Source organism: Chiloscyllium plagiosum, unplaced genomic scaffold (assembly GCF_037043375.1).
Source record: "Chiloscyllium plagiosum isolate Xiang-an unplaced genomic scaffold, Cpla_swu_hap1 HiC_scaffold_6, whole genome shotgun sequence".
In the NCBI taxonomy this organism is placed as follows: Eukaryota; Metazoa; Chordata; class Chondrichthyes; order Orectolobiformes; family Hemiscylliidae; genus Chiloscyllium; species Chiloscyllium plagiosum.
In genome coordinates, this window is record NW_028270144.1 from 129046129 (window position 1) to 129060004 (window position 13876).

Here is a 13876-nt window from a genome sequence, read left to right on the forward strand (position 1 = left end):
TTTATTTCCAGGTCACCTCTTGAGTAAAGCTACACAGAATGGCAGTGCACAGGACAAAGGCTGAGGCCTTGGTGAAATGGGTAAGAAAGGTTCCTTGTAATATTGTGTTTTTCAAAGTCGTGTGGCTGTTTCACTTTAAGTTTGTGTGCTTGGTCAGATGGCTCCTTTGTCCCTTTCTGAGATGGAGCGTTACTCTACTCAAACTGCTCTACTGCATAAACACACAACACAGAAACAGACCAGTCTATCTTGTATGCTGTGCTGATGTTTAAACTTCTTGTGAACCTCCTCATTGATCACCTTATCCCCTCACCGTATCTTTCAACAATTTTTCTTTTTGGTGCCTATTGAGTTTCATTTTGAAGCCCCTAAACAATTTATAAGAGTCATAGAGATGTACAGCATGGAAACAGACCCTTCAGTCCAACCTGTCCATGCCAATCAGATATCCCAACCCAATCTAGTCCCACCTGCCAGCACCTGGCCCATATCCCTCCAAACCCTTCCTATTCGTATACCCATCCAGTTGCCTTTTAAATGTTGCAATTGTACTAGCCTCCACCACTTCCTCTGGCAGCTCATTCCATAGACGTATCACCCTCTGCATGAAAGATTGCCCCTTAGGTCTCTTTTATATCTTTCCCCCCTCACCCTAAACCGATGCTGTCTAGTTCTGGACTTCCCGACCCCAGAGAAAAGACTTTATTTATTTATCCTATTCATGCCCCTCATGATTTTATAAACCTCTACAAGGTCACCCCTCAGCCTCTGACGGTCCAGGGAAAACAGCCCCAGTCTATTCAACCTCTCCCTATAGCTCAAATCCTCCAACTTTGGCAACATCCTTGTTAATCTTTTCTGAACCCTTTCAAGTTTCACAGCATCTTTCCAATAGGAAGGAGACCAGAATTGTATGCAGTATTCCAACAGTGGACTAACCGATGTCTTGTATAGCTGCAACATGACCTCCCAATTCGTGTACTGGATACTCTGACCAATAAAGGAAAGCATACCAAAAGTCGCCTTCAACATCCTATCTATTGCGACTCCACTTTCAAGGAGCAATGAACCTGCACTCCAAGATCTCTTTGTTCAGCAACACTCCCTCGGACCTTTCCATTAAGTGTATAAGTCCTGCTAAGAATTGCTTTCCCAAAATGCAGCACCTCGCATTTATCTGATTTTAAACTCCATCTGCCACTTCTCAGCCCATTGGCCCATCTGGTCCAGATCCTGTTGTAATCTGAAGTAACCTCCTTCACTGTCCACGACACCTCCAATTTTGGTGTCATCCGCAAACTTACTCATTATACCTCTTAAGCTCGCAACCAAATCATTAATATAAATGATGAAAAGCACCCAGCATTGATCCTTGTGGCACTCCACTAGTCACAGGCCTCCAGTCTTAAAAACAACTCTCCACCACCACTGTCTTCTACCTGTGAGCCAGTTCTGTATCCAAATGGCTACTTCTCCCTGTATTCCACGAGATCTAACCTTGCTAACCAGTCTCCCATAAGGAACCTTGTTGAACGCCTTACTGCAGTCCAGATAGATCACATCTACCACTCTGCCCTCATCAATTCTCTTTATTACTTCTTTGAAAAACTCCATCAAGTTTGTGAGACATGATTTCCCATGCACAAAGCCATGTTGACTATCTTTAATCAGTCCTTGCCTTTCCAAATGCATGTACAACCTGTCCCTCAGGATTCTCTCCAACAATTTGCCCACCAGCAATGTCAGGCTCACCAGTCTATAGTTCCCTAGCTTGTCGTTACTACCTTACTTGAATAGTGGCACCACATTAGCCAACCTCCAGTCTTCTGGCACCTCACTTGTGACTCTCGATGGTACAAATATCTCAGTAAGAGGCCTAGCAATCACTTCTCTAGCTTCCCACAGAGATCTAGGGTACATCTGATCAGGTCCTGGGAAATCTATCCACTTTTATGTGTTTCAAGACATCCAGTACTTTTCCTTCTCTGTAATATGAACATTTTTCAAGATGTCACCATCTATTTATCTAGATTGTATATCATTCATCTCCTTTTTCACAGTAAATACTGATGCCGAATACTCAGTTAGCATCTCTGCCATCTCCTGCTGCTCCACACAAAGGCCGTCTTGCTGATCTTTGAAGTGCCCTATTCTCTCCCAAGTTACCCTTTTGTCCTTAATGTATTTGTAAAAAGCCTTTGGATTCTCCTTAACTCTATTTGCCAAAGCTATATCATGACTCTTTTTTGCCCTCCTGATTTCTTTCTTAAGTATACTCGTCCTGCCTTTATACTCTTCTAAGGAGTCACTCGATCTATCCTGTCTATACCTGACATATGCTTCCTTCTTTTTCTTAACCAAACCCTCAATTTCTTTAGTCAACCAGCATTTCCTATACCTACCAGCCATTCCTTTCACCCTGACAGGAATATACTTTTCTCTGGATTCTCATTATCTCATTTCTGAAGGCTTTCCATTTTCCAGCCATCCCTTTAACTGTGAACATCTGCCTCCAATCAGCTTTCAAAAGCTCTTGCATAATATGGTCAAAATTGGCCTTTCTCCAGTTTAGAACTTCAACTTTTAGATCTGATCTATCCTTTTCCATCACTATTTTAAACTAATAGAATTTTGGACGCTGGGCCCAAAGTGTTCCCCCACTGACAACTCAGTCACCTGCCCTGCCTTATTTCCCAAGAGTAGGTCAAGTTTTGCATCTTCTCTAGTAGGTACAAGCACATACTGAATCAGAAAATTTTCTTGTACACACTTAACAAATTCTTCTCCATCTAACCCCTTAACACTATGGCAGTCCAAGTCTGTTTGGAAAGATAAAATCCTCTACCACACCACCCTATTATTCTTACAGATAACTGAGATCTCCTTACAAATTTGTTTCTCAATTTCCCTCTGACTATTAGGGGGGGTCTATAATACAATCCCAATAAGGTGATCATCCCTTTCTTATTTCTCAGCTCCACCAAAATACCTTCCCTGCATGTATTTCCAGGAATGTCCTCCCTCAGTACAGCTGTAATGCTATCTCTTATCAAAAACTCCATCCACCCATCTCTCTCACCTACCTTTCTGTCATTCCTGTAGCATTTGTATCCTGGAACATTAAGCTGCCAGTCCTTCCATCCCTGAGTCACATTTGTATAAATTACTATGATATCCCAGTCCCATGTTCCTAACCATGCCCCGAGTTCATCTGCCTTCCCTATTAGGCCTCTTGCATTGAAATAAATGCAGTTTAATTTTTTTGCCTGTCCTGATTGTTTGATTCACACCCTTTCCCAACTGTACGTGTCTCAGATTGATCTCTTTCCTCACTATCTCCCTGGGTCCCACCGCCCCACTTTGCTATTTTAAATCCTCCCAAGCAGCTCCAGCAAATCGCTCTGCCAGTATATTAGTGTGCTTCCAATTTAGGTGCAATCCATCCTTGTTGTACAGGTCACTTTTACCCCAAAAGAGCCTCCAATGATTAAAAAATGTGAATCCTTCTCCCATACACCAGCTACTCAGCCATGCATTCATCTGCTCTATTCTTCTATTCCTGCCCTCACTAGCTCATAGCACTGGGAGCAATCCAGATATTACTACTCTCGAGGACCTCCTTTATAAAATCCTGCCTAAGTCGTTGTCATCTCCCTTCAGAATCTCAACCTTTTTCCCTTCGTATGTCGTTGGTTCCAATGTATACAATGACCTCCTGCTGGTCCCTCTCCCCTTTTGAGAACATTCTGCATCGTCTCTGAGACATCCTTGATCCTGGCACCAGGGAAGCAACACACCATTCTGATATTTTGCTGCTGGCCACAGAAATGTCCGTATTTACCACAGACTGGAGAGTCACCGAACACAATTGATGTTGTGACCTGACATACCCCTCATTACATTGAGCCAAGCTTGGTTGTTTGTTCTCTGTTCCCCTGAGAATCCATCACCCCCCTCCTATATTTTCCAAAACAGCATATTTCTTTGCTCCAACTATTTGCCCTGGTGGTGAGTCCTGCATTCTAACTACTGAGTAAAACAATTTCACTACCGGATTTGTTCAGAACTCTGTGCTTCTGACCTCAACCTTTTGGATTTTCACACAAGTGGGCGCATTCTCTACAGATCTCTGTTACTATAATCATGCATGATTTTGAGGGTCCACATCAGGTCTGCTTTGAATCTCTTGTTTTGAAAGAAAAATGCCCAATCTCATTAATTTTTCCTGATAAGTTGAAATCTCTCAGCTCTGGTATCAACTTTTGTCATTTTTTGTTGTTCTCCCTCCATTGCGGCCAAGTCCTTTTTTATAATCTGGACTCCACAACAAATGCATAGCAGTCTTCGTGTGTCATCAGACCCAGGAGTTGAGCTGTATGTTGAATACTCAGATAGCTTTTGAGGCTGGACCTTAACGTGTATTCAAGGCTGAGATAGACTGATTTTTAATCAGCAAGGGAATCGAGGGTTATGGGGAAAAGGTGGGAAAGTGGAGTTGAGGATTATTTGATCAACCATGATATCATTGAATGGTGCAGTTCTCCTGTATCTTTTATCTTCTGTCTACATGTTGTAAATATGAATGGACATAGGGATAATGCAGAAAAATGGTGTTGAAGATGATGATCAGTCTTGATCTCATTGAAGAATAAAGTGGGCCGAGTGGACTTAATGGTGTAGTACTGTTCCTATTTCTTCTGTTAATATAATCTCATAGTTCTGAAATTTATGCAACTAAAAGTTAATGCTTGTTTGGCTTTTAATTTCCATGTAGAATTTTGACACTTAAGAGTCAGAGAGATGTACAGTATGGATACAGACCCTTCAGTCCAACTCGTCCATGCCGACCAGATATCCCAACCCAATCTAGTCCCACTGCCAGCACCTGGCCCATATCCCTCCAATCCCTTCCTATTCATATACTCATCCAGATGCCATTTAAATGTTGCAATTGTGCTAGCCTCTACCACTTTCTCTGTTAGCCCATTCCACACACTCACCACCCTCTGCGAGAAATATTTGTCTCTTGGGTCTCTCTTATCTTTCCCCTCTCACCCTAAACCTATACCCTAGAGTTCTGGACTCCCCTTGCCCCAGGGAAAATACCTTATCTATTTATCCTATCCATACCCCTCATGATTTTATAAACCTCTACAAGGACACCCCTGAGCCTCTGACGCTCCAGGGAAAGCAGTCCTAGCCTACTCACCCTCTCCCTCCAGTTTAAATCCTGTAACTCTGGCAATATCCTTGTAAATCTTTTCTGAACCCTTTCAAGTTTCACAACATCCCTCCAATAGGAAGGAGACTAGAATTGCATATGGTATTCCAACAGTGGCCTAACCAATGTCCTGTACAGCCGCAACATGACCTCCCAATTCCTGTACTCAATACTCTGACCAATAAAGGAAAGCATACCAAACACCTTCACTATCTTCTCTATCTGTGACTGCACTTTCAAGGAGCTATGAGCCTGCACTTCAAGGTCTCTTTGTTCAGCAACACTCCCGAGGACCTTACCATTAAGTGTATAAGTCCTGCTAAGATTTGCTTTCCCAAAATGCAGCACCTCGCATTTATCTAAATTAAGGTCCATCTGTCACTCCTCCGCTCGTTTGCTCACCTGATCAAGATCCTCTTGTAACCTGAGGTAACTTGCTTCGCTGTCCACTACACCTCCAATTTTGGTGTCATCTGCAAGCTTACTACCTATACCTCTTAAGCTTACATCCAAATCATTTATATAACTGATGAAAAGTAGTGGACCCAGAACCGCACTGTACTGGTCATAGGCCTCCAGTCTGAAAAACAGGCCAGATCTAAAAGTTGAAGTTCTAACTTGGAGAAAGGCCAATTTTGACAGTGTTAGGCAAGAACTTTCAAACGTTGACTGGGGGCAGATGGTCGCAGGTAAAGGGACGACTGGAAAATGGGAACCCTCAGAAATGAGATAACGAGAGTCCAGAGACGGTATATTCCTGTTAGGGTGAAAGGAAACACTGGTAGGTATAGGGAATGTGGGATGACCAGAGAAATTAAGGGTTTGGTTAAGAAAAAGAAGGAAGCATATGTTAGGTATAGACAGCATAGATCGAGTGAATCTTTAAAGGATAAAGGCAGTAGGAGCATACTTAAGAGGGATATCAGGAGGGCAAAAAGGGGATATGAGATAGTTTTGGCAAATAGAGTTAAGGAGAATCCAAAAGTTTTTACAAATACATTAAGGACAAAAGGGTAACTAGGGAGAGAATAGGGCCCCTCAAACATCAGCAAGGCGGCCTTTGTGTGGAGCCGCAGAAAATGGGGGAGATACTAAACAAGTATTTTGCATCGTTGTTTACTGGGGAAAAGACTGTTCACGTTTTTTCATCTGTATCCCTAGATTCCTTTTGTGCTTTTACCCCATTCAGTTTCATACTTCTGTTGTGCAGGTGATGTTTCTATCTTTTTCAATTAAAATGCCTTTTCTCACATTTCTGTGTTAAGAGTTAGTTTGCTTCTTAACTGCCTGGTCAAAAATTTCTTGCACCTTGTTGCGTTCTACCTTGGTGTGTGCTGCAGACTTTCAGTCCAGCCTATTCTCTGAAAAATTTGGTTTGGTGAAGAGATCATCCAGCCGAGCACAACTTGTCTGTGGAGAAATAAAATACAGTTCCTCTGCTCTCTATCGTGGATGTTTCCTAATTATTCCAGGATTTGTTCCATAACCCTACTCCGATTTCAAGTGTCCATTCCTTTTTTTTCTGTGAAGAATTCATTGAATCCCTCTAGTGTGGAAGCAGGCCATACAGCCCATCGAGTCCACATTGACCCTCTGAAGAGCACTCGTCCCCCAGTCCTTGTAACCCTATGTTTCTCATAGCTAATTCACCTAGCCGGCACCTCCCTGGACACTATGGGGCAATTTGGCATGACCAGTCCACCTAATCTGCACATCTTTGGATTGTATGAGGAAGCCGAACCGTGCAGAGGAAATCCGCGCAGACGCTGGGAGAATGCGCAAACTCCACACAGTCACCTGAGGATGGAATTGAACCCGGGTCCCTAGTGCTGTGAGGTAGCAGTGCTAACAACTGAGCCATCCTGCCGCCCAAATTCCTACTACACTTAATCCTTTTTAACACCAGGAACTTCTGGCAGTTTGCTGTATTGCTTTGAAGAATTACATTTTCGCTTTGTGTTTCCAAGATTCAAAGTATTCAGGAAGTTGTTTGATGGAGCATTGTTAAGTTGGAGCCTCTGCAGTATTGTATCGAAATTACAGAAAATGAACAGTCCATTCACCCCAACCGATCTATCTTGTTTATAGTCCACACATGTTCTCCTCCATTGAACCCTTTCCCCTACTTTTTCTCTGAAGGATTTATCCAGCTTCCCCTTAAACATATCTATATTAAGCAAAACTGCAGAGGCTGGAAATTAGAGTCCAGATTAGAGTGGTGCTGGAAGAGCACAGCAGGTCAGGCAGCATTCGAGGAGCAGGAAAATCAATTTTCGTGCACAAGCCCTTCATCAGGAATCCAACATTTCTATGTTATTCAACTCAGCAACTCTCTATGGTAACAATTCTGCATTGTCACTAGTCTCTGGAAAGTTTGTCAGGAATTTCTATTTGGATTTGTTGGTGACTGTCATAATGGCCCTTATTTCTGCATTCATCCACAAGTTAAATGCTCTTTTTTTTTCTTTCTCTCTCTCTCTCTCTTTTCTCTCTCTCTCTCTCTCTTTTCTCTCTCTCTCTCTCTTTTCTCTCTCTCTCTCTCTCTCTCTTTTCTCTCTCTCTCTCTCTCTCTGTTCAGTCATCATTGTGGAAAACTCTATCTGGGTCAAGCTTTGTGCTTCAGTTTTCCCCTTTTCAAAATAAAAAAGGTAAAGGTCATCAGATCTCATGAAAGCTTTACAAGGAATTCCAATTGTTCCCTTTTGACGACATCATTGCAGCTGTCTTCAGGTGCTCCAGCTTGGGCTATCTCAATGACTGCACATATTCTGATGATTCACTTACCCTGGATTTATACTCCCCTGGATTATGGAAATTGAACTAGAGCACAAATCCAGCTTTCACAGAAAGCGAGCTTCATCAAGTCAAAAATGCTCCTGGTTTTGTTTTTTGAGATTTAATCTTGCTTAGCTTCACAGAAAATAGAGTTTTATTCACCTTCTCTCTCAGCTGAACTGAGCAATTAATGTCATGCGGACTCTTCTGATGTTGCACAACTCTGAGGACTTTTCCTGAACATTCAATTCCAACATTTAACTATCTCCTAGAGAACCTTCCTCAAATCTGACTCCTACCCAACTGCTCTTGACTTTTTACTCTGCTCTCAACCGAATTATTGTTCCCACCTACTGATTCCTTCGTAGGTTCTGATTAAACAAAGCCAGTGGCTCTCAGTCACCTCAGCAATGCAGCTTAACAGTTCTTTTCTTCACAGAGACTGCTTCCATTGACTGACCAGAGAACTGTTCTTCTTTGACCTTGATTTGTTTTCAGTGACCTATTGAAAACCCTACAAAACCCTCACTGCTATTCTGAGACATTATTGAAATTAACTAATATTTTGGAACAATCAAATGTAGCAACCTCTTCGAACCAACTGTTCCCTGAATGTTACTATGTTCCTTACACAGTTGGCTTCTGTAGCAGAAAGTGGTATCCCCCACTTTTCAAAAGGTGGTTTTACGCCAACTTGCTTTTACGAAAACCTAGTTTAGTACCTATTTTTACCTACCAAAAGAGGATTTTCGCTTTTATGAAAAAGCCACTGCAGCGAGAGTGGCTTTGCAAGCGCCTTCCCCAGGAGCTATACTCAGCATCAAGCCGCCATAGCTTTGAATTGTGTCTGTGAGTGTCTTGTGAACATCTGTGCTTTATCTCGACTTATTTTGTGCATCCGTTAACGAGATGTATCCTAAGGTAAAGAAAAGCCTAAGAGAGCAAAGACCAGTTTCTAAGTCTGTTTGATTACTGACATGACTGTTTTGAAAACGGTCAGGCACGTTTCCTTAGCTTTGCTGGTTACTCACTTCATTTCTTCAGACTCTTGCTCCCTTGCAAAAATGAAGCTCTTCCAATTGTGGGAAGTCGGTGAAACATGGTCAGAATGTGGCCTGCACCCCAGCCTAGCTGGGCACAGTGTTTGCACGCCGACCAGACTGAATCCGGCCTGGAAGTCAGCCAGGTGGTGTGATGTCCCGGAATCTCTCCCTTGTGAAAATAGAGAATTTCCCACCATGGCAAATCGCTGAAATCCGGTCAGAACATGTCCCAGAGTAGCCGGGGACAACGTTTGTACACTGTCCCAACTGGATCCGGTGGCGCTAGCCAGCCTGGAAGTCACCCAGGTGGAGACAAGTCCTGGGATTCATGTCCTTGTGAAAACGGAGCACTCCCCACCGTGGGAAATTGCTGAAACCAGGTTGGAACGTGGCCCACAGCCGTGGTCATACCGCAGATGATGCCATTTTCGTATTGACCAGGTCAAATCTGGTTCCGCGAGCTGGCCTGGAAGTTACCCAGTCAGTCTAAGGTCCTGGATTCACTCCCTTGCAAAAATGTAGCACTTCCTGTGTTGAGAAATCGCTGAAACTCTGTCAGAACATGTCCCCCACATGGGTCGTGCTGGGGACACTGTTCGCGCAACCCTCTTCCTCTCTCTCCTACGCCCCAGCCTCCTGTACCTCCCACCACCTCAACCTCCTTTGGGACGTACCATTTGTTTGTGTTAGTTTAGCTCTTATGTGTTGTTTGGTATGATTTGGTACGTTATTTTTTGGATCTGGGAACGCTCAAAACTTTTTCCCATGTAAATTAATGGTAATTGTTGCTTTGTTTTACACCATTTCGGCTTATGAACTGTTTCATAGGAATGCTCCACTTTCAGATAGCGGGGGACACCTGTACAACAAAAGGAGGTTTTCATTAAGTGATCTCCTGTTTTTCTAATCAACCTGTTTTGCACATTACCACAGCAGGTAGGAATTGAACCTGGACCCCTTGGTCCAGGGATAGGGACATTACCACTGTGCCACAAGAGGGCACCCCCTTCAGTGATGTTCTACAAGGACTTAGCCTAACATTTCTGCATTCCAATTCAGTCTCTATACAAGTACACCACAGTATTTTTGTTTTTCTTTCTTTCTTTTCTGGTTTTATTAACCTTTATCTCTAGTTAGGATACTTTGTGGATTTCTGCAACAGATCCCATCATTCCTCAACCCGCTATTAGACTCACCTTAGAAGGATTTTGTGTAGATCCTTTCTTTTAACTTCTGGAGTGTTCTAACTCAAACCTAACTATACTGATTCATTGTGTTGAGAATGAGTTTATTAATATCCCAAGTTCCTTAAACATCACACTGGATCCAGCTTAGCATAGTCTTAGCAGTTTCACTAAAGGTGGAGTGTGGGTCACAAAGTCCAGCCTGATTGCTGATAAACTCCAGTCTGGAGCATTGTGTCCAATTTTGGATGCTTCAAAAGAAGAGCTTTTACTTCAAAAATAACTTTTAAGTTCCACACAGGGAGCCATTCGTAACGGTAAATATTCATTTATGGACATCCCATGCTGTTATTGAGGTTGATCATAAAGGATAAGGAGATGGTCATTGAGTCATTCATCCCCTTTAGCCTATTTCAACATTCACCTCGTCATAATTTGAAGATTCATGATCATGATCTGTATCCTAAATCCTTTTGCTGACTTTGGTTCTTAGTCCCAAATACCCTTGGCTACGAATAAGATCTTTAGAAATCTCAGATTTGCAATAGTAATTAACAGGCATCTGCTTTTTTTTTGTGGGAGAGTGTTACCTCTTTCCCACCCTTTTATGTGAAGATACATTAGTGTTGTAATGTGCAATCTTCTTTCCTGCTAGTGAGAACTTGCCCATTTTTTAAGTCAGTAAGTCCCGAGCATTAAGGGGGAAACACTCCTGACTATATGGTGTTATGGTTCTATTCAGGGTTTAACGGTTATTTGGCCAGGGTATTTGCAAATTGAGAAATAACTGTTGACTTTAGATACTAATCATTGGAAATGCTTTCTTTTCCAGTGTTATATCTGTATTCATAAACCAGCTGCTCTTGAATTTATGCAAGTGCAAATATTCATAATGAAAAATCACTGTCTTAGACCCCAGAGCCAATAGTAAGAAGGAAATTTATGTGGGAAGTTTTTTCAGCTTTAAAAGGTGAAAAGCTTTTTGTTTTGTCTTGTACCTGTGTTCAAGTTGGGAATGAACCTGATGAACTCCAAATAACTGACTTGTAGATATTTGCCCCATTTATAATTTGTTTGTTTTGTTTTTGCCTCCTTCCACCCCACAGATTAACAGTCTTAAATTGTCAAAAGAAGTTGAAAATCTGTCAGATCTCCAGGATGGTGTCATCTTCATCAATATTGTGTGCAGAATGTGAGTAACTTTGTGGAATTTCCAAGGGATGGTTGAGTTTTTACTTTTGCATATTCAAGCAGAAGATGATGTTGAATGATCTAAGCCAAATTTGTACTGTGCTGAGGGAGATGCAGCCACAATTTGTGTTTCTATAGCACCTTTAGTAAATGTAGTAAAATGTTATAAGGCGCATCAAAGTAACATAATTGAGAAAAAAAAAATGATTTGGGCAGTGTACCAAAGGGTCTGAAGGACTGCGCTATCAATAGACTGACACTGTTAGTATTAGCTGTGACTCAACAGGCAGCACTTGTGCCTCAGACAGAAGGGTATGGGTTCAAAACCCCCTCCTGACAGCTAAGCACCAATTTAGACCCGACACACTTTATTGTTGCACTGACAGACACTGCTTTCTAACTTTGCAACCCCATCCTTGCCACGTGCACATTCCATCCAATGAGGCCTGGACCTCTGCCCCACTGACTCGTCTGCTGATGTCATTTACTTGCCCAGCTGCTTTTCCCATCAGCGATTGGTTCTCTCCTGCGTTCACTATACTTATGAGCAGTAAATGCAGGTGACAAACAGCCTGTGATTGGAGATCCTGAGAGTGACAGTGTATTTAATTTGAGTAGGTCCTTCTTATCAATTCAGTCTGTCTCTCGAGTACAGGATGAGCTTGCTGGACAAGTCCTGGTGATGAGCACTTGTCTACACCTACTTTACTTTATCTAGAACTACCAGGGCTGATTGAATCATCTCGCATTTAAAATCAAATATTATAGCAAATGTATTTTCTTATTACAGAAGTGGAAAGGAAAATGCACAGCAATTAATAGAACAGAAAACCATTGAGGAGAGATTCCAATTTATCTGCAACTTTTTAGAATGTAAGTATGGAAAAAAACTACTGCGCAAAATTATTTAAAGTCTTGCATAAATGTGTCCATGATTTTTATTTTTATTTGAATTAATTTTTTTTGCTTCTTAATTAAATTTAATTTACAAAAAAAATTATTTTAACAAAACATGGCATCCCCCTAATGGCTTGGATTGTAAAGACGCCATTGAAGACAAGGAGCTGAAGGCAGTTGCTGCTCAAGTGCTGAACTTGAGCTCCGTGTGTGTTTGCAATCAGCTGACCCAGCTAAAATTCCTACTTGGTACCCAATGGAAACTTTCCCACCTGCCCTGCACTTTGTAAAAAGAGAAATATGAATCTAAAAAGATTAGATCTACTGCTGTTTCTCCTAGTGTGCTGACCTCTTTTTATTGGTGTCCTTAGCGTCACAGAGTCTTACATCATAAAGACAGATTCTTTGGTCCAACTCGTCCATGCCGATGGTTTGGTTTCCCAAACTAAATTAGTCCAATTTGCCTGTATTTGGCCCATATCCTTCTATATCTTTCCTGTTCTTGTACCTATCTAAATGTCTCTTCAATGGTGTAACTGTACCTGCATCTATCTCTTTCTCTGGCAGTTCATTCAACATATGAAAAACCCTGTGTGGAAAATGTTACCCCTCAAGTCCCCTTTAAATGTTTCTCCCCTCACCTTAAAATGATGCCCCTCTAGTTTTGAACTTCCCAACCCTAAGGGAAAGACCTTTGCTGTTCACCTTGTCTATGTCCCTTGTGATTTTGTGGTGATTTGTGCTGTACAGATCAGAGCAAATTAGGATGCTCTTTCAGTGAGTTGGCTGAATTGGCTGTAAGATTTGATATGATGTAATGCAACAACCAAACTGCAGCATTGCATGGGGAATAGGAGGCAGTGGGGGAATGGTGACATTACTGTAGCTGGACAGCAGGAAAACAGTATTCAACCTCTTTTGGAGTATTTTAACTTTTAAAAGCTGCAACAACGAGTTGCTGTTAATTGGATGTATTGTCTTGCTAAAATGAGAGGGCAAAAGTTTGGAGAAGTATTTCTCTTTTACCCATCCAATACTGGCTGTGTCTTGTTGAGTTAATGATCCCTCAAGTGTCTATCTATCCTTAATTTGGAAGTAATAAGCAATAGTGGTGGCCTTTATCATTGAGTCCATTCATGCACTTTCCCATTTTGTGGAGGAGAGGTTGGTTCAGTAGATGGTGACCTGGACATGAATCAGGATGTGATTCATTAACCTTGAGCAGGCTGAGGATCAAATCTGAGATTCTGCTGTTTTGTTGCACTCCATTTCAGAAATAGTTGCCTTTCTCAAGTCCAGTAGTTCCAAGAAAAGTTCTTCTTTAGAAGAGTCATATTGGCTTTGAAGTATGAGCCCTGTTTCTTTCTCCCTAGTTATTGTCAGACCTACTGAATTTCTCCAGCACTTTGTTTTTATTTCAGAGCATGCTCAGTACTTTTATGCTGCTACCCTAAGATGGAGTAATGTTTAATGAGCTGAGCCTGCCACTTAGTCCTGCTGTCGACATATAATGCAGCCTTGATCAGTAATTTCTATTTACTTTGTCCTTTAGAGTAGCATGACTG

At 41.9% G+C, this 13876-nt stretch overlaps 1 protein-coding gene across 5 annotated transcripts in view; it reads left to right on the forward strand.

Annotated features, from left to right (window-relative positions):
• The window catches only part of LOC122550970 (nuclear mitotic apparatus protein 1), a 120474-nt gene that overhangs the window by 45089 nt on the left and 61509 nt on the right, over positions 1-13876 (forward strand). For all 5 annotated transcript variants that reach the window (XM_087988457.1, XM_043692529.2, XM_043692531.2 and 2 more), the window contains 3 exons: positions 12-80; positions 11330-11415; positions 12205-12287. In XM_087988457.1, coding sequence (XP_087844583.1) covers positions 39-80; positions 11330-11415; positions 12205-12287 — 211 coding nt within the window. In that variant the 5' untranslated portion in view covers positions 12-38. The remainder of the gene's footprint in view (positions 1-11; positions 81-11329; positions 11416-12204; positions 12288-13876) is intronic.